General features: G+C 31.8%; 2 protein-coding genes across 2 annotated transcripts; one reads left to right on the top strand and one right to left on the bottom strand.

Annotated features, from left to right (window-relative positions):
• Positions 1–7,069: 7,069 nt before the first annotated feature.
• On the top strand, positions 7,070–12,157 carry LOC106764604 (phosphoinositide phospholipase C 2). The gene is made up of 9 exons (XM_014648885.2): positions 7,070–7,566; positions 8,491–8,687; positions 9,387–9,522; positions 9,599–9,859; positions 9,955–10,187; positions 10,559–10,676; positions 11,135–11,290; positions 11,378–11,464; positions 11,627–12,157. The coding sequence occupies exons 1-9, from the start codon at positions 7,261–7,263 to the stop codon at positions 11,921–11,923; spliced, it is 1,791 nt and encodes a 596-aa protein (XP_014504371.1). The 5' UTR covers positions 7,070–7,260; the 3' UTR covers positions 11,924–12,157.
• A 1,917-nt stretch (positions 12,158–14,074) lies between these two features.
• Positions 14,075–16,876, bottom strand: LOC106764603 (putative serine/threonine-protein kinase-like protein CCR3). The gene has a single exon (XM_014648884.2). It carries the CDS (start codon positions 16,687–16,689, stop codon positions 14,299–14,301), a length of 2,391 nt encoding a protein of 796 aa, XP_014504370.1. The 5' UTR covers positions 16,690–16,876; the 3' UTR covers positions 14,075–14,298.
• Positions 16,877–22,127: the final 5,251 nt, after the last annotated feature.

Genomic DNA, 22,127 nt, shown 5'->3' with positions numbered 1-22,127 from the left:
ACTGAAATTAGAGAAGATGTAAGAGTAGATACAGTTCTCACAGAGTTAACTGAACTGTAATTGTTATAAGTTCAGTTTTTAAAAACTGAACCATAAGATAGTATACTGAACTTTTACTAGAAATGGATCAGTTATTTTTAATACAATATAGTACAGTTAATACAGTACAAATCAGTTATTTTTGCCGAGCTCTAAATATGGATGTCATCATATATTTCTCAAAATTTGCTGTTGGTATGCGATTGTTGTCAATTTTAGGACAAGTAAAATGGTTTTCTTGATATAATTATATAATAAAAAACGTTCTATTATAATTTAAGAACTTTTTATACTATAATTAATTAGAATTAATATGAAAACACAACATATAAAATTTATATCTATAGGATTACATAATTAAAGAAATACAATTTTTTTCAAGTAACACTAGAATAGGATATCAATACTAAAACTAGTAAGACAAGTATTAAAAACGGAATACTGACAATTAAACTCTTTGCAAGCCTTTAATATATAGCATGTTAAGTCTAGAGGACTAATGTATTGTCTATGACTAAGGTCTCCTCAACCATGATAGTATAGGACTTGCTCTTGTCTGACTACATGTCAACCTACTAAGTCCACATGTCCTCAACATGTATCTATTCAACTAAGACGACATCACGCCAACCACTTAATATTCATTAATCCACAATAAAGTACAATAATTCAATATTAACATGTTATTGGATAGCATGGCCCAAATTCATCTGACACTCATGAACAATAACATAAATAACACATTTTTCAAAGAATGTGATTTATGTTCATTAATTATCATATTTATTGTTAATTGACGCACTTGACTAACTTGGACGTCAAAATGTTTTCTAAGAAGGACGAGTATTCTTAAAGAGGACTAGTACCATAAGATTAAAGACTTAAAGTGTTGAAGTGTTTTTGGTGTCTTTGCATGTATAAAAATAAAATTGATGCTCAATCATTCTTGATACCATTCTATAGGATATTTTTGTTTTCAAGAATAATATAAAAAAATGATATAATTAGATTGAGAAGATTATTTTCATTATTAATAATTACTTATTTGATTTGAAAAATTAATGTGATTTTTGTAATTGTTAAGTTTCATAATTTCATTAGTCAAGACCACGTATAATGCACATAGTTTCATCACTCAAGGCATTATATAAAGCGACACTCCAAAATCACATAATAATTTATCATGTACAACAAAATAACAAAAGATAAAGAAAATATATTTTCTTTATTTGTTTGCATAACCAAGGATAAGATTTTAAGATATTATCAGCTCTGATAAGGATTAAATTGAAAACGACATTATAAATAATTCCTATAAATTTTCTTATTTTAGAATTCTTTCATTTATTTGACTATATGAAAAAAGACACCGTTATTTCCTTCTCCTCTATATTTGTTTTCTTTATTCTATATATTGGTTTTTTCTATAACATTTGTAATTGTTTCAGATGATTTAAAAACTCATTATTTGAATAAATTCCTTTAAATTGTTTTTAATTATTTTATTTTTCTTTTGATTAAAAGTGTACTAAGAAAAAATATGTTAAACTGATTACAAAAACAAACTATTAATTCTTATAAGTTTTTGTTCTAGAGATATTCGTCATAAAAAAATTATATATATATATATATATATATATATATATATATATATATATATATATATATATATATATGATTTTAAGTTATATAAAAAATTTACATCATTTTTAATTTAAAATTTTAAAATAATAAATTTACGAGTTTTTCTTTTATATGATATTTAATTATTATTTTTATCTAATATAGGATTTAGATTCATATTTAAATTATTTTTTAAATTTTTTAATAATTGTTAAAATATGTTTTAAAAATCAATTCAGGTCTCACATTCTTTAAAACCACCCCATCTTAGTCGAACCATTACTTTTACGAAATGAAAGATCAACTAACATTATTATCCATAATCCATAATTTTAAGCATATGTCCCATAGAAGTTAGTCAATACAATGATGAAATTTAATTTAAAAAAATTGCTCTTAGCATTGTTTTCGTGATAATTTTTACATTATTTCGTTATTTAGTTCTTAATATTTCATCTTTCATTTTATTTAAATGTTTTTTTTAGTATGTTATTTACTTTGTTCAATTTCTTATTGAATCATATGATAAATGTATAATATGTGAGAACTCCTCATTTATCAGAAAAACATTTTTTCCTTTAAACTCGTGTTTCCTCTCAAAACCTTTCTCTTTTTTCTCAAATTTTTTATATGTTGTAATTTTTTTTTGAAGATCCAACTTCACAATAGTGATTTACAAAGAGACAATAAAATTGTCATTGATACTATCGAATTAATAATATAAAATAATAATAAAAGAAATAAGTTGATTTCTCACTAGTTTTTTTAAAATAAGATTTTTCATTGGTTATGAAGATTATCGTTCAATAAGTCTTTCAATTTTTCTTGTGCTTCTATTTTATCTATGGACTTGGTATCATCATCAAAATAAACTTGTTGAAGAAGAGTGTCTAACAATTTCTTCTTTTGTCAACAAAGTAGGTGGTATGATAAAGATAATCATACTCAAAAAATTAGTGAAGTTAACCCAACCAGTACTGAATAGAATATATGATGTTCTATTTGAGTTATTGTTGTAGAAAATAAAGAGATGAGTCTCAATATAACATGTGCAGAGTCTCAAGAGTGTATTAATACACTAATATTTTGAAAAAAGAATCTAAAATTTTGTCCGTAATTTGATGCTTGGACTTTTAGTAAAGTTACTTTAAATTATATTATTATATATATATATATATATATATATATATATATATATATATATATATATATATATATATATATATTTTTAAATGTTATTTTTTAAATTTTGGTGAAAGTTATAATATCTTTCAATTGGAAATCATTTTTGTTATAAATAATTGACTCTTGCATTTTTGTTTTCTTTTATTCTTACAATGATCATATATTATGTATATAGAGTCAGGAGCTTTTGAGGATATATAGTATCATTGAAGTTGGAACTAGCCACTGAAAAAAGTAATATAAAGATATTTTAGATGATGTGTCTTAATCTTTTGAAAAATTGAATTAAGTTCTTAATCATATTTTGGAAGCACTTATAAGTTTTGTTAATCATATTTGAAATACTTTATTCTGTAGTTTAAAAAATGAAATGTTTAGAAAAATAGGATTAATGGAACAAAATATAAAATGAAAGAGAATATTCTAGTATACAAAAATAATATTTTATTTGTGTTTTTCCTACGTTAAACCAACAATTACAAATAAAAGAACCTCTTATTAAATTACTATGAACATTGTACAATGATTTGAAATAAAATTTAAAAAAAAGTTGAATGATATAATAAGAAAAAAATTTATAAATCTTAAATCTTAAGGTTTTATGATGTTGAGGTAGTGTCGTGATCTCTATAGATAATTTATATGTGGCAAATCTCTTTAGTCTATCTTGGTAAAAAGTTTTTTAAATCTCGTTTTCAAAACATAATATATAGATAATATTATCTATATAATAGTAACATAATATTCACTCGTTGATTCTATATATAGCTATGTGCCTATCTCATAATTGTGAAATATATGTCTCTCTCAACCAAAGAATAGAACCTCAAACCTAATTAAGTATTATATTCTCCCAAGTTACCATACATATTAAGTTCAAACTACCTTTTCCACTGAAAATACTACGTCTAATAAATAAAAAACAATAAAGTTGAGAATTGATAATAATGTCTGAGATGACCACTTATCCAATTAGATACTTATCAATCCATTACATTCTAATATAAAACTTTTCTACATATCTTTCATCAAATAAAACTATACAATATAATATAATATGTACCATCATTCGGGTTGTACTTTTGTACAAAATATCGTAATTCCAAACATCAAATACATTGCAAAAGCTTAAACATTTATTATACTTGAGAATTTAATCTTTCGAAGCAAACAAAACAATGCAGCAATGTTTGTTCTGATGAACCAAATAATGCTTAAACGTTATCTTAAAGTGTTTAAGATAAGAGCTAGAAGATAAAAGAACTACATAGTATTCTCATTTTCATGTTTTTGACGAAACAAAGGTAGTCAATTACATAGGATATACTTTCAAGACTAAGTTCATTGTTCTTTTACAATATATCATATAAAATAATTTGTAGAAGACAACACGTCATGCTTCAATTTTACAATAGTTGTGAATTAGAGTAGGTTAAAATTTATATATAAGATCATTGCTTGTTATTCTGGCATATAAGGTTACAAAACGTTAGGGTTGGTTGAATATATATGCAATGGAGGCACGAAAATCAATATGATGGTACAAAGGGTAGGTGTGATTTTATGACATATCTAATGAGATGGATCATACCAAATTAATTTGCATGAAAAACAAGGCAATTTACCCAATAAATTTACCAAGAAGCATGAGTTATAAAATGAGATGAGAAAGTTGAAAAGTTGGTTTCAAATGCTACTTTAAAGAAGAAAAGAAGTTATGAAATGCAATGAGATTTTAATAAGTGTAATTAATATTGTATTATATTTCAAGTTTAGAGATAATTAAACGTTAAGTATTCCAATGAAAACACTAAAGTTAAACAATAGATGACAAAAAGGTTCGTTACAGCTTTCAAAATTATTAAAGTAGTGGCTGGGTCAACATTTAGAACAATTGCATGATGCATTAGTGGGACCAAAACAAAATTAATAATATTTGTGAAAATTCTATGTAGCATTTAGAAATATCCATGCAAGACATGTGAATATATACAACACCTACATTTTTCTCTGCTTTATCGATAATGTTGTCACTTTAACAAAATGGTTGGGTCTACATGAAATATGAAGGATCATTGGTGTTCATCAATCATTATTTTTTTCAGATAAATGTCGACACGTGAAAACCAACAATTATGTGAAAAATACTTTTAGATTAAAGTAAAAATTATGAAAAAAAATCTTAAAAGAAGTAATGTGTGACACTATAAACTACCATTGAAACTACTCTGAAAAATGAAAATTATCTCAGTTGAGTTGAAAATTTTAGATTAGGTAAAAAACAATATATAAGTAGAAGAATTTCTAAATATATCATTTCAAGGTTTTGACATAAAAAAAAAATTCTTGATCTTTTATATAAATTTGTTTAGGAGTTATTGATACTGAATTTTTTTTTTTTTTACCATAGTATCAAAAATCAGAATCATCCATATAAGATTTCTGAAATATGTTTATAAAACTGATGAAAAATTCTCAAGAATTTTTTTATCGAAAATCTTTTATTAAAAAAAAGTTTTTCGTTATTGTTAAAAGGAAAATAAAATTTTAACACCATTTTATGACACCATTTTGACACTGCACACGTGTCAAAATGTGGTTGGACGATTTTAAATTAAAAAACAAACTTTGGTTTTTCTCTTCCAAATATACCCCTGCCTCAACTTTTTTAATTTGAAATCGTCCAATCACATCTTGACACGTGTGCAGTGTCAAAATAGTGTCAAAAAATGGTGTTAAAATATCATTCTCCTTGTTAAAAGTCTTACATCGATGAGTAGAGATAAGACTAATTTATAATATATAAATGAGATACAAATTTCACTTTACAAATTAATTTTGTATGGTTGAGTTAGACCTAAACCCATTCTAATAATTATTATAAATTTACATCAAAAAAAATGTTTTCCTCCGAAAAAGTTCTCACAATGACATAACTTTCTCAATTAACTCAAGGCCTTCAATAATATAAAAATTTGCTGCATGTTAAGAAGTCTATGTTTAGTTCCAACAAAAAGTATTTAATTTTGCATGCTAAGATTTCTTGTCAGATTGAGTTTCTTTCACAAAAGCTGATGTTGTTGGTTTACTTCTATCTTCAAAATAAAACTCGTACCATCCTAAAAAGTTGAAACACAGATTTGATTATAATAATGTTATTATGATATTATCACGTCACAAGACAAAATTATGTATTATTTACGTTTTCAAGAATTGAAATATAATTAATTAAGTCTTATGGAAATACTATATATACATAAATAAAGAAGAAGCGCGTGAAAAGTAGGTGAAAATGGATGGTTAGTTAGTTCTATAATATTTTATTATTTTAAATACTAAATTAATTTTTTTTGTTTACATTAATTATATAAATTTTAGAAAAATTGTGAAACTATTTTATATCTATTAAATAAATTCAATTCAAATATCCAATGATATCCAAATTCAATTCTTTTAATTCTAAATTTTAAATTATTCTATTCATATACCCCAAAATTCAATTCAATAATATCATGATATTTTATGATTATATTTAATTTTGGAGTACGCTATTATTAGGTTAAAGTAAAAATATCTAATGATTCTAATTATATATAAAAATTCTAAATATAATTATTTAGAAAACTTCTTAAACCAACTTCCTTCCTCCTTAGTCGATTAATTTATTAGATATATAAAAAGACAAAATGATATGATAAAAAAATGTTAGAAAAGATTTTTTGTCTTGTTATTTTATTGGTAAAATATATATATATTTTTAAAAACAGTCTTTCTTATCCCTTTTATTTGACATTTTCATAAAAATAAACAATCGATTGTGATTGTCAAATTTAATTTTGTTATAATTTCTTCTATTAAAGCAGTAAACATTAAAGAGATTGAGCAGAACGGCCACTTTAACATTTAATTTTTTCATTTAAAAAGTAAACAAATACAATTTATATTTTAATATCACAACCGTTACTAATAATTTTTTATTAATATATTTCCTACCTTTCGTATTGATTAAAAATGTTCTCCTTCTCTCTTAGTTGGCATGGTAAATGTAAATATTTTCATGTGAGATCATGAAGAAGAGTGTCACTGTTAAACCTATCTGAGAGTCTTTAATTATATAGAGAATTATATAATATATATATATATATATATATATATATAGAGAGAGAGAGAGAGATAGAGAGAGATAGAGAGAGAGAGACGTATTGACGTATTTAACAGTGGGTAATTTGAAGAAGTGAAAGGTTGAAGAGTGGATTGTGTGAAGCTTCACTTAAAAATCTCTTTCTTCCAACACTGTAAGAACACAAGAAGAAGGTTGAAGTGAACTCGGAATCCACACGCACAAATTCATACTCTCTCGCATATATTTGCGTAGGTAGTGAAAGAGAACAGAGAAGAGAAAGGGAGCAAGTGATGTCGAAGCAGACATACAGCGTGTGCTTCTGCTGGCGCCGGCGGTTTAAGCTCGCCCTGGCGGAGGCGCCGTCGGAAATCAAGACCCTCTTCGAGGAGTATTCTGAGAATGAGATCATGACACCTTCGCATCTGAAAAGGTTCCTTGTTGAAGTGCAAAAGCAAGAGAAGGCCACTGAAGAAGAGGCGCAAGCCATCATCGACAGCTTCAGGCATTTCCATCGCAGAGGGGTTGGCCTCAATCTCGAATCTTTCTTCAAGTACCTCTTCAGTGATGACAACCCCCCTCTTCTTCCTTCTCATGGGGTAAGCAAAAAAAAAAAAAAAAAAAGGAAAGAACTCGGCTTTTTGTGTTTTCCTGTTTTGGTATTTGACAAAGCCAGTTGGGTCAGCGAGATCTGGATTTGGCATTGTTTATTTTCCAATCGGGTTGCTCATCTTCCTAGATTAGACGTTTTCTAGATTTGATTTATCTTTCATTGGGTTTTACTTTTTACCATGTTTTTTTTTGTACTGTTCCAATTGTTTTACTTTTTGCATCTTTGCAAAATCTTGGTCTACTCGTGCTGGCTGTCGTTTAGTGTTACGCATTGAGGGTCAATCGCAACTGAATTTGTAGTGATTTAGCTTCGTGTTTGTGCCAAACTTGTACTTTTGGTCTCTGCTCAAAAAAAATTTCCGAACTATGGTGTTTTATTGAATTTGGGTTGACTCGTTGACCATGAGGATTTGTAACTGAAGTTTCGTGGTAGAAAATGATAACAGGATTGAGGAGAATCAGGCTCCAGAATGAATTTATCTTTTATGGAATTGAGCCTTTCTCTTAAGGGTTCCTTCTCGTGAAAGGGCTGGGCATTGCAGGAAATATAGAGGCTTTCGCTTTATACTCCATTTGGGAATACCCCTTGTTGTCGGATATGCTATATGGTTTCACACTGTCTTCAGGATATGCATTACTTTTTAGTTCTTACACTGGTTTTGATAGTGTTTATGGGAATCATTCATTTTAGTTTAGGATCTTCTTTTCTAGTTCTTCTAGCATCTTAATTTGGTAAAAAGCTGGCTACTCAATGGGTTTAGGGTCAAACCTTTGATTAGCGTATTGAATTCCATTTAAAGTTTTCTCAACTGATTGTTGCTTCCATAAATGTTGATAATATATCATGCTTAATTGCTTTCATTCTCTTATCCTGATCGTTGTGCGTTCTGCAAATATTTCTTTCATTCCAGGTGTACCATGATATGACTTTTCCCTTGTCACATTATTTCATATATACTGGCCATAATTCCTATTTAACTGGGAATCAGCTGAGCAGCGAGTGCAGTGACGTGCCCATCATAAATGCACTGAAGAGAGGTGTGAGGGTGATTGAATTGGACATATGGCCTAATGCAGCAAAGGATAATATAAATGTTCTTCACGGAAAGTAAGTTAGTAGTTTAGACGTAGAATGGTACTTACTTTCATACATGAACTAATTCCAGCTCCTGTCATTATTTTCCCCTCACTTTTCTTTAGTGATCAGGCAGAAGTGAGAGACATAAATTTAAGTTGAAAATGTTTTTTAACTTTCAAACAGTGTTGATAATTATTATTAATCTGTCTTGAGCTGAGCGTAAGCATGGATTGCCTAGAAGCCAAAATGTTTTAAAGGATGAATAAACTTATGCAAACTCGATAAAGATTTATTCTTCTTTTTTTTATCCTTTTGAGAATGATGATGCCAGAGTGAGGGTGAGCCATGGCACAATTGTAAAGCTGCCTCTTGACAGCTTCTTTCGATATATGCAAGGGGAAGGTTGCATACAATTAACCTCTCCCATACTTTTGCAAAGATAAGAGCCTTTGACATTGGGGTAGGGTAGGTACATTAGTTTTCATGTTGCCAAAGCCCCTTGAAGTAAAAAAGTGATGAATTGCAGTTTGACATCTGCAATCTGGCATAATTCAAGCTTAAGCTTGAAATCCTTTTTCCTTTAAAATTAAACTTGAAATCATGGTAGTTGAACAGATTATATGTAAATAATATTATATCAAATATATTGTTTGTAATTTCTAACTGAATCCTAAATTATTTAATTGAAAAAATAGTTATTTACGCATCTTTTTTTTTTTTTTGAGACAGTACTTTGACTCCTCCTGTAGAGCTCATCAGATGTTTGAGATCTATTAAGGAATATGCCTTTGTGGCATCAGAATATCCAGTTGTAATAACCCTAGAAGACCACCTCACACCGGATCTTCAGGCTAAAGTGGCTGAGGTTAGTTACTTGTCATTTTCTTTGGATTCATAGTACTTACACTCTAAATAGTTGACATCCCTATCCAAATTTTTAGATGGTTGCAAACACTTTTGGAGATATACTATTTACTCCTAACACCGAAAGCGTGAAGGAGTTCCCTTCTCCTGATTCTCTTAAAAGGAGGATTATTATATCAACAAAACCACCTAAGGAGTATCTTGGGGGAAAAGAAAAGGATAAAGGGGATGATTCACAGCATGAAAAGGGAAAGGAGGATGGAAAGGCTTCAGGCGAGGATGAAGCTTGGGGAAAGGAAGTCCCTAGCTTGAGAGGTGGTACTATAGAGGATTACAAGGTTGTAGACTAAATCGAACCTGTATTTTAATTGCCACTGGCATTTAATATTTTAAGGTAAATTTGTTAAATGACTTCATGCTTTGCCATCTTTAGGACAACAACGTGGATGAAGAAGATCTTAATGATGACGACGAATCTGATGAATCAGATAAGTTACCACATAATGTAGCTCCAGAATATAGACGCCTAATTGCCATTCATGCTGGGAAGCCTAAAGGTGGATTAGAGGAATGCCTCAAAGTGGATCCTGATAAAGTGAGACGTCTAAGTTTAAGTGAGCAACAGCTTGAAAAGGCTGCTATAAATCATGGAAAGCAAATTGTAAGGTATTGCAAATTGTTTTGAGCAAGTACTTTTGAGGCAGAATTAATTTGTATGTGGTTGAATCCCCTCATTTCTGAATGGAAGAATGAATAAACATCATCCAACTCTATTGTCATGCAAAATGTTGTAAAAATTGACTTTTTATTATTTCAAACAAACTCAAACTTTTTATATGCTGTTTGTCTTGAAGAATTTCTTTTACTTTAGCTGACTATTGGCCCACTCTAGCAAGTTTTGTGGTGTTTTGATCAATGTTGACAAGACGGCGACCCCACATAGGATCATGTGCTTGGGGGTGGGGGTGCGTGGTTAAGAGGTGTGAGATGTGTATGCGAATTATAATTAATTTTTATTTCCTGCTACCCTTCTCTAGGTTTACTCAGCGCAATATTTTGAGGGTGTATCCCAAAGGTACTCGCATTGACTCATCAAATTATAACCCATTAATTGGGTGGATGCATGGAGCTCAGATGGTTGCATTTAACATGCAGGTATCTTCCTCAGTCTACTGTATATTTCTTCATTTTCGTGTTCTCCGGTCCTCCCATTTTTGTGTTTATCTTATTTAATATTTTCTTGTATGAGAATTTTTACTATTGTTTTTGTATCTTCATTTTTGTTGCTTCATTTCTTCTGAGGTGGCTGGGGGAGATGAAATTGACCTTAAAGTAGCCAACAAAATTCTGTAAACATTTGACATCTAGTGATATAGATATAAAGTGTACAATGAACATTTCTTGTCTAGCAATGTGATCGGTAAAATGTAGGGCGGTTCTTTTATTGAATCCCTTTTATTGTATGCAAGATTCTAAAAGTTAGTTTGTGAGATCCAGTTTACAATTCTTCCACCTATAGTTTACTATCCCACTCATCATGTCAAGTAGTATAGCATTGGTTACCATATTGTTTAATAGAATTCAGTTTTCATTGTGATTGGTTTCATAACCAGGGATATGGTAGATCGCTTTGGTTGATGCATGGAATGTTCAGAGCCAATGGAGGGTGTGGTTATGTTAAGAAACCAGATTTTCTGTTAGAGACTGGTGGTTCAGACAATGAGGTCTTCGATCCTAAAGCCAAATTACCTGTGAAGACTACTTTGAAGGTCAGGGTTTAAAGTTAATCAGCTGCCTCATTCAAGTATCTATCTATAGTTTAATACTAACAAACAACATACTCTTCCAATCCTCAGGTGACTGTATATATGGGGGAAGGATGGTATTATGATTTCAAACATACACACTTTGATCAATACTCCCCTCCTGACTTCTATACAAGAGTAAGTTGAGATTATATACTCTTAATGCATAGGAACCTTACCACAGCAATGCGTTTTCCCTTATATGGTTGTTGTTCATTGCTATGCATTGCATGATACCTTCCCATTTGTTTTCACCTTGTTTGATGGCTCAATTGTGTGATTTGATAAACTATAATGCAGGTGGGGATTGCTGGAGTCCCTAGTGATACTGTAATGAAGAAAACTAAGCCAATAGAGGATAATTGGTTACCTACATGGAATGAGACATTTGAGTTCCCTCTTTCTGTTCCAGAGTTGGCCTTGCTTCGCATAGAAGTTCATGAGTATGACATGTCTGAGAAAGATGACTTTGGTGGACAAACATGCCTACCTATCCGGGAGCTAAGAAGTGGCATTCGAGCAATTCCACTGAATAGCCAAAAGGGAGAGAAATACCCCTCTGTAAAGCTTCTCATGCGCTTTGAGTTTATTAATTGATTCTGTGCATCCTTCTATTCTACATTATTATGTACAGTCATTAAGACGTTTTAGTAGTATGAGTTTGTATGTATATCTCAACAATGCCTCAATTTAATGATGTAAGAAATAAAATGTGGTGTGTATTTTGTTTTCTTGAGGAGAGACTTATTTGTCTTGTAAGCCTTGTCAATATATAGCTACGTAATATAAACATGGAAACTATTCGTGTTTTGTATGAGGATACTTTTAACTCATCTGTTATAAATGTTGGTTTTGGTCTTTGTCATTTCACAATTTTGTAATTAAGTTATGCATACGAAGTCTCTGTATTATCCTTAAGAGTTTGGTAGTTACTCCTTTTGTAGCGAAAATAATATAATTATATATTTTTTTACTTACAAAAATAGTGTGAAACGTTGTTAGATAAAAGTTGTTTTTGTCACTGACACCACTTACAAAAATCATATTTTATCCTTCATAAAATATGATTTTTGTATTAGTGCTTATTTCAAAAACACCTAAGTGTTTATTTTGGTTTTTAAATTTTTAAAACAAGAACAACTGCCAAGTTTGACAAAGAGCATGTTTGTTTAATACTATAACAGCAATGCGTGTTAAGATATCTTGGTTAGAAAATACGTAATCGCTTCTGAGTAGAAAAAAATAGAAAGAGGCTTAACAAATTATTGATGTTCATGACAGGCTAACAGAAAATACCTAAACGTGGTGGCACTTGTTTTTGTTTCTCATCCAGTTAGCGATAATTTTTTGATTAAACTCTCTTATGTCATACTTAAGACTATTTTTTATTAATTGACTTACACATATGGGAAATGAATCTCTTAGTTGTTTATCTGTTTCTAAATATAATTAGTGTCATAACTTCTTTTCTTTTTATATTGACAAGTCTTGGAAGTAACCACATAAATAAGAATGAACAAATATGATATTTTGGTTACCATGTGGCAAACATTAATAATAAGATAGAATTCACAAATCATATCAATGAAAGCATTTTACCATAATATCTACTTCTGAGTTTTTCTATACGCCAAAAGCAAGCGATGCTGTCACAGTTTAGATGCATACCTGTAAAGATATTATCCCTTCTGACATTACACCAAAGAACCCATAAACTGTCTTGGAAGGGTATTTTGCCTTGACCTAGAAGCATTCATAGCAAACATAAATGGACAAAAGGGTGTTGGATTAGTACCACCAGTTAATTACAAAAGGACACACTCATCATCATCAACATCATGGGCCCAACTCATTCCCACTTCAGTAACCCATTAGGCCTATGGCCCAGAACCCTTAGCCCAGCAGCATGTGCAAAATTTGCATCATGTGTCATCAATCTTCAGCCATTGAGTCAGTCTTCCGTATTTGACCAGTCCACAGAAATTTTGACTTGAGTAGTTACTTTCAATAGGAAATGCAAATTGTTTCAGACTAAGTCCTAAAAGCTGTGTGTACTGTGTTATGACCCCATCACGTAGCTGACGTGTGATTAGAAAGTAGCAATTCTGCAATAGCCATTAAGTCATCAACCAATCCACTTCTGAAATTGGTTCCTTTTCTCTACTCAGACTCTTCCACCCATCATAGAAGTCAGCAACATCTTTCTTCCAAGTAATTAAAAAATGTGTAGACCAATCTATTTTTATGGGGTCCATGTTTTGGAAAGGTGATAAAGAAGAAGAAAAAAGGTTAATTATAGCACTTCAGGACCCAATGGCTCAACCACTCACTCTCACAAATAGTAACCTATACTAACATTGTGTTTTCACACTGAAGCCAATCTTTGCTGTTCACACTCTTTCCCACCTATTCCCTCACACGCTTGTCAAATTTGCAATCAGACTTGGTAAACAACAAGTAGCTTCCCCGTCAACCGTCGCCAAATAAGTAGTTCATGACGGTGCCTTCTCCTCCGACCAAATTTAAATGCAAGAGCTCCAAATTTCCACGTTACATCAAGTACAATGACTCAAACTTATAGCCTAAACCTTAACATGGAGGTTGCATCGAGTACATTGCTTTAACGTGTAGCATAAAGGACAAAAAGAGTGGTTACAAAAAATCTGGTGTACTTGCACACAATGTCACACGCATTAGCACAAATGAATCGTTTAAAATTATGCCCTGTGCTAGGATACACGGATTACAGATTGCAAAATCTCGTCTGATAAGGAGAATAGCAAAAGAAAGTTAAAAGTGATGAGTTTTACTGGCTGTTAGTGTTGCACAAAATTCTACGCTACAGCTTGATGTTAGGTGACATTCCTAGTCTTTACATCCTCATGAGTATACCCTTATAATTTTCGGGAAAAGAATCAATAGAAATAAGGAAACATTTTTCTACTTTAATGCCCTTTATCAGGGTTTGAGTGTCAGTCTGATACAATGGAGACTGTACCACTGGAAATGCTGCCATGACTACTATCACAAAGAGCCAAAGCACGCTCCAAATTTGCCACAATATCAGCCATTGTTGGTCTGTCCTTCCCCTCCAAATTTACACAATGCATAGCTGTATATGCCACTAACTCCACTGCTTCTGTCTCATTTAACTCTGGTGGTTCAACCCTTGGGTCCAAAATTTTTGCCAATTCTCCTGCCATAATAACTGGCACTGCAAAGTCCACCAAACTCACTGGGGTGCCTCCATTTTCATCATTCTTGAATATTGCTCTCTTTCCTGTTAATAGCTCTAGCAGTACCACTCCAAGACCATAGACATCACTCTTTGCTGTCAATACATTTAGACCATAATATTCAGGATCAATATATCCTACTGTTCCTGCTGCCTTCGTTGGCCGGTAATCAAGGTCAGATTCTGGACTCATCAATGACAATCCAAAATCGGATACTCTCGCAGTCCAAGTCGCGTCAATGAGAATGTTTGAAGACTTTATGTCTCGGTGAATTATAGATGGAACTGCGTAGTTATGGAGATACTCAATTCCTCGCGAAGCATCCAGAGCGATTTTGATCCTCATTCGCCAAGAATTCAAGACACTGCTACTCTTGTCCACATTGTTTTTGTCATGCAAATGATCATACAATGCTCCATTCTTCATGTACTCATACACCAAGAGCCTCTCGTCTTTCTCCTCACAGAACCCCACCAGCCTTACCAAGTGCTTGTGGTGTAAACGGGACAAGAAGGCCAATTCGGACTCGAATGCGCTCTCTTTCTCTTGAAACTTCTTCATCTTTGTACCTGTTTCGCCCCTTTTGATTGCCACCTCACGGCCATCTGCAAGTTTGCCTCTATAAACAACGCCATAGCTTCCAGCACCGATCTTATTCTCAAGGGAGAAATTATCCGTAGCTGCAACAAGCTCAGCCAAGGTGAATTCCTCAGCCCTTTCAGGATGCTTTGTTGATGAGGTTCCACTCCTTTGGCGTCTCATTATCCGCGACCCTTGACGCCTAATGGTGGATGATCTCGACGGAGGACTAATACTATTGCTAGAACCACCACCACCGTTTACACTGCCACCTCTAGTGATTGTTGGCTGCACAGAATTGTGAATTTTCTTCTTCCCTAAACAAACCCCAGTCCATAAGCAATAAATCACACTGCATATCCCAGTAACACCTCCCACGCATCCAACAATGGCAAATGCCAATAACCCTTTGGTGAAGGCACTTGACCGAGACGCAGGTGGCACCGCCACCACAGGCGGCGGTGCCATTTGTGGTGGCTCTGGCCCTGGCATTGGAGGCCAACAAGGTCTTGGCTTACAGATGTTACCATAGCCAGAACAGAGAGAATCGGATTGAGGATATATCCCACATTCACTGCAGGAAGATTGAACGCAAGGCCCTGGAAGTATAGGAGGCAAAGGAATTTCATAACCTGAAGTATTAGCCCAACCAGGACCCCAACAAATAACTGAAAAATTGTTAGTCGTCAATCCACAAGTAAAATTAGACCCAGAAACAAGAACCTCAAAAGAAACACCTTTTGTGGCATTAACCTCAAACAACCCTCTCCCACCCCAACAAACGACAGAACCATTGGATCTCCGAATAGCGCAACTATGCTCAGCTCCAAGAGCCAGACCAGAAAACTCCAAAGCCCCTCCTTCAGGAACATCAATCTGACCAAAGTCGTTACTTCCTCTACAAACCAAATACCCACTTGAATTCAACCCACAAACATGTGACTCCCCAGCCACAAGACTCACCATAGACACGTTCCCAAACTCACTCTCCATTTTTCTCGCTCTAGCCTCAACCCCCCAACACCGAACCCAATTACTACCCTTCAAAATTCCGCAAGAAAAACCCGAACCAGACGAAATAGAAGAAAACCGGTCCGACCTAGAAGGCAATTCGAAGGCGGCATTGGTTCTCCAACACGACACCGCTCCATCGCCGACCGCGGTGGCGCAAACCTGGAAGTCCCCGAGGGCGAGATTCTCGAATAGAACAGTGCCATTGTTGTAAAGTCTCTTGCTTTGGAAGTAGGAAAGGGTGTCCCAGCAGAGAAGAGTGTAGTTGCCGGACCGGAGGCCGCAGAAGTAGCTCAGGCCGCCGGAGATCACGGAGAACGAGATGTTGGGAGCAACGGCGACGACATGGCCATCGCTGTAGCACGCAATGCGCCGTGTCGGCTCCGATGCCACCACGCCGCAGATGGCGGCAGAGGTGACGGCGAGAGTGGAGGCGGAACCAATGGCATGGGAGGGTGACAGTGAAGAGAGGATTAAGAGGGTGACAGTGAAGAGGGTGAAGGTAACGGCGGAGAAGATTGAATTATTCTTCTTCATTGAGGGAAAGAATGGGTTGCGGCTGTTTCTGCATCGTTGGCAGAGAGAATGAGAGAGAGAGTTGAAGAGCCTCAACTCTCAAAAGTACGGTGAAACTTTTCAGGGTGTTTGTTGCAGACTTTGTTGTTGACATCAGATAACGTCGATTTTGAACCTGTTTTGAGATCGGCTTTTCTTTCTTTTCTTTAGGCCGTGTTTGGTTCGTAAGTTTATCTTTCACCTTTTTTTTTCAATTTAGACAACTCAGTATGTAACAACACCCACACGTGGAGTAGTTTTTTTAATTTAGTTTCATATTACAAAAATGAGTATATTTAAAAAGAAAAAAAGGGAGAGATAAACAATTATTTAGCTTTTGAAATCTACTTGAGCAATTCATTTGAAATTACTCTACTTAACATCTATTCTAAAAATATTTTTAATAATTATTTTTAACTCAAATATAAAAAATGATTAACAGTATTAAAAATTAATAAGTATAATTTAATTATATTGATTTTAAAAAATAATATTTTTTAATGTGTCATAATTGAAATAGGGTATTAATGGTAAAATAATTAAAACTAATATTTCTATTAATTGAAGACTATTGATGAAATGTTGAATAGCATAAATGTAATTCAAATTTTCTTATGTTTGAAACCATATTTTATAACTTAAATTCCTCCAAAAATGGTATAAATCTGTGGGTAAAATAAATTAAGAAGTTATTCACATAAAAACATCTACTATATTAATTACTTTTTTCGTTTTCTGTTTAAAATAAAAAGAGTTTCTGGTTTAGCACTGTTACAGAATTAGAATTTACTCAGTTAGTGTTATCCCTTCTGACAAATAATGGCTTATGACACTAATTATAGTAAACGTTTTTAAAATATTTAAAAGATGTGATAGTTTTTGCCATTTTTTGTTTAAAATTCAAACGTGAAATGCAAACGCAGAATCATATATTCAAATAAAATAACATGGATTTCACAAAAGAAGAAAAAGTATGAAAGGGACTGAAGATGAGAAAAATGAAAGGACTTCTTACTCAATTTGCTGGCTACGGAGACTTTACAAAATAGTTTATATATAAATTGAAAGTACTGTTTTTTTTTTCTTATTTCATAATGAACAAAATTCGATTTAGAAACGTACAATTTAAAATAAATTAAAAATGAAACATATAATTAATTTTCAAATAGGTTAATTTTAGGTATAGCTCTCATCACATAAAGATTTTATTAAAAAAAAAGGAAAAAAAAATCATGATACGCCAAATTCATAATAAAATTACATTGCATACATTTAAAAAAAACACATAATTTTATTTTTGAAAATCATTTCTCATAATTTGAACTCCACGTATAAAATAAAAGAGACAAATTTATTAGCATATTAAAATTTTTGTTATTAAGTTAATCTTTCACATTCCAAAAATGTTTTTAATTTTTATAGATATTTGTTTTAGAAGATTTACTATTAACTTTTTTTGGTTTATTTTTATCATACTTTCATGTATCAGCTTCTTTGGTATTAGAATATTTCCTCTTCACACATATTAGTTCATTTAGAAACTACTTTTATCTTATCTAGAAAACAAGTTTCTTTAAATGTCAAAAGATTAGGAACTATCATTGAACTGGTATGAGTTGATCTAATTGTTGTAAATTCTACAAATTATTCACAATGAGAGTGACATCCTTCAAATAAAGCATATCAACAGAGGAATCAGATTTCACTTGCACATTATCATCTAGATTCTTAACGAGAGAAAATTCATTCATAACACAAATATTATCATGATTATCCATGACTGGCTCAGACTATGACTGAGCAACAAATTGCATCTCCACCATAGCATTGTTAGCTACCACCAACTCCTATTCGACAGTGGCTTGTAAAGGTGAAAATCTTGCATGTGGAGCATTGATCGTGCATCATTTGGAGTCTTTGTTCATGATTGTATGCTAGAGGTGGTTGGTTCTACCACTTGGTGAGACATGAGCATGATTTCTTCTTCAGAGTTTCATATTTCTAGGGTTGCTTAAAGGATTAAGATCACGAAAAATCATCTTTCTCTAAATCTTTTCAAATGTGTGAACACTAAAACGTATACTTTGTCCAAGTCCTTAATAATGCATGTAATATTCATTTGTCCAATTACCTTTTCATATAAAGGGAGATATGGTCTCTCTGCAAATTAAGTTTATTTTGTTGGTTTAGAGGAGTGCAAAAATCATTTGCATGGATGTTAACAAAAAGAGGATATTCGTGTAACATTTAGACATTTGTAAAAAAATTGATGTAGCTTGGAAACATTTGGGTCAATGGAAGACAATTCCACTTGGCAAAGAATTCTATGGATTTTCTTTTTCTTATTTAAAAGACATGTGAAGGGTGTTGAGTGCTGAAACTTGAAATTTATCTCCTGAAATTCTTCGTGTTTTTTCTAAATAAAAGATTTTGTCTGGACTTCTATGAAACTTACTAAAACTCAATGTTGGATTCACATTAATGGCATTTCTTTAGAGCATTGTCAATCCAAAGCGACTTTATCAATAACACGTGAAATTGGAACATTTTATCTTTAAATGATTATACCAAGAATAAGTTTTGAAGTTTCTTTACATATGTTTTGGTTGATGTTGATTTGTTATCTGATTTGCGTAATCAATTTTTGATAAAAAGATCATAATGTTGAAGTGAAGTATAAGAAATTATCTCCATTTCAATTTATTTATAAAGTAATTTGTCATAATTTTTTTAATTATAAAGGGTTACAACATAATATCAATGTTATTTTTAGTGAAAAGAAAACATTTAACTTATGGTGAAAAAATAGTGATACATAAAATGCAACTAAAAGGTCTTTAGAAATAAAACCTGTTATGGAACCGATTTGATTTCTCTTATTTTCATCATATATAAATTCAATTCGATTTTATTGAAGATTTCATGTTTGGAAACTAAAAATTTGCTTAATATCACGCCATAAAGAATTTGTTTTTTTTTTGTCCAATAGAACTCCATTTTTTCTTTTTCCATTTGTTAAGAATGGTTTACCATCTAAAAGAGTTATATTTGAAAGCATTTTTATAATAGATATCACTGTGAAACTTAAAATATGCAGGTTTAAAATCCATTTAACATATTAATTATTTACATACTCCTGGCATATATACAATGTGCATATTACAAATCTCAATATATGTACGAAAACTAAACTACATATGTTATCTAAATTCATAACTTCGTATTACGTTCATATGGCCACAGTAAAAGCCCAAAAGATGGATTAATAATTAATTTAAATATATAATTATGATCAATATTTTTTAATTACATATTAAGCCTACTAAAAGCTATATATTTTGTCTACATTATATAAATTTATATATACTTAAACACATTTGAATAACAATATTCGGTATAAATTCTATCTAGTAATATCATATAAAAGAGTAATTTCTATATTGAGTAACGATAATGTTATATTTATAATTAAATTTTAAAAAATTTCATAAGTTTTCGTTACATAATATATTTGCGTAGTTAAATTAATAATTTGAAGATTATATATTAATTAAAAATAAGATGAGTTTACAGCATTTATTTAATAAATTTTTTTAAGATTGAGTGACATTTAAATTTATTTTTTAGTAATGTTATTAAAATTTATTTTAACAAAATTTATTAAATTTATCGTCTCACTCAAATATATATAATCTTACACATGAAATGTTCATATCTCTCACCACAGAGTATGTTAGAGATAATATATTAAGTATGTTATTACCTTAATTGAACGACATATCTTCACAAAAGATAATCTATCACTCAAGCTCAAGCTTTAATATAGTTTGAGTGTTCAGCGGTATGTTTGAACAAACTAGCAATTGTTTGAATCATATCAACTCAAAAAATATGATAAAAATCGACCAATCATAGAAGGAAAAAATATTTTGTTACCCTTTCTATTTCAGTTTCAATTCTGAAGAAAGATTAATAATTATTAGTAACAATTATATTTTAATTAATTGATTACCATGACATTTGTATGAAAAAAACCTTTGCGTGTATTTGCAGGTAAAATCTGCTTTGAGTATTTAGTATTTGTAGGGAAGAGGTACCCGTGAATAGCGGGTATTTTAATACGTGCTTGTTAACTCCAACATAGTCACTGAGATCCACCAGTTTACCAAACAGCGGCAATCGTTGCTAAAGCGACATGTGGAACGACACTAGTCCCTGCAGTGTCACGGCCTCGTTGTTCAGTGCCGCGATGTTCATTGTCGTGGTCACCATCGTCACGTTTCGCAGTTTAATGGCGGAGGCAAATGATACGGTGTCACCGCCTACATCGAGGCCAAGCTAGAGAACCGACTTCGTCACCTTAGCGATCTGGAACAGCTGGTGAGTTTGGAGATCCAAGTCGCTCTTGTAAGAATTGAACTTGGAAGCGTCGCGTAAGGGTTCGAAGCCAAGGTTAGGGTTTTACCTGTTAAGGCAATCAAAGGATTTGCAGGTGTAATGGTCCCAAATGACGGCGTTGTTGGGGAGGGAGGAGGGGAAGGGGTTTTACGGGAGGGAATTTTGGGGAATGGGTTTCTGTGGCGTTTGGGAGAAGAAGCGGCAGCGAGGCTGTGGGTGGCATAAAATAATCGACGCAGGACCTTTTCAAAAAATCATAAAATAATTTTTTTTTAAAATATTTGTAGGTTGAAAACCGGTATCCAATGAGTATCTGCAGGTTGAAAGAAATCCGTGAATATTTTATGCAGGTATCCTACGAGTAGTAAGATGGATAACGGGTACGTATTTTGCATGCGGGTTAGATTCGGGTATCACGCTATCTGTGTCCGATCCGATCCGTTGTTATCCCTAATTTATACCATATATTTTAGTACAAATAATAATAGTCCTAAGGAGAAAGATAACTTAATATTTAATCAAAACTTACAAAATATACATCACTAGGCTTTTTTACTAATATACACCATATGAAAAGTATACTAATGGATAAAAAATAAATTGAAAGATAAAAAAAAATCAACATTATACGAATAAAACAGAAATAAATACTTTTTGAATAAACTTACACCAAAATTTTATAATTTAATGGTATCAAATTATATTAACATGTATTTTGAAAAATATGATGTATAAGAAATAAAATTATAAAATTAAACACTATCATGATGGTAACATCCCATTTTTTATAGTATAATACTACTAAAATAAAATGTTACATTGATGATAATAGAACAATTATATAAAGAGGACAAGATCTATACATATAGAACCATCTTATTTCTCATTTGTAACACTTCACCTCTCGTTGGAGCAATTGAAAAGCATATTTCCCTAAGCTCCCACCATTTAGGTGATCATCGCAAAATAGAAACGTGCACAATTGAAAAACACATTTCCCTAAGCTCCCACCATTTAGGTGA

This window comes from Vigna radiata, chromosome 6, assembly GCF_000741045.1.
Source record: "Vigna radiata var. radiata cultivar VC1973A chromosome 6, Vradiata_ver6, whole genome shotgun sequence".
Lineage (NCBI taxonomy): Eukaryota > Viridiplantae > Streptophyta > Magnoliopsida > Fabales > Fabaceae > Vigna > Vigna radiata.
This window is presented reverse-complemented; position numbering and strand designations above follow the sequence as displayed.

What these genes read in the sequence shown, in the direction of transcription:
- LOC106764604 (XM_014648885.2), top strand. Translation starts at nt 7,261, where the DNA reads ATGTCGAAGCAGACATACAGCGTGTGCTTCTGCTGGCGCCGGCGGTTT. An exon ending in CATGGAAAGCAAATTGTAAG is followed by an intron (nt 10,188 to 10,558) that starts GTATTGCAAATT and finishes ACCCTTCTCTAG; the next exon opens with GTTTACTCAGCGCAATATTT. An exon ending in CTCCTGACTTCTATACAAGA is followed by an intron (nt 11,465 to 11,626) that starts GTAAGTTGAGAT and finishes ACTATAATGCAG; the next exon opens with GTGGGGATTGCTGGAGTCCC.
- LOC106764603 (XM_014648884.2), bottom strand. Translation starts at nt 16,689, where the DNA reads ATGAAGAAGAATAATTCAATCTTCTCCGCCGTTACCTTCACCCTCTTC.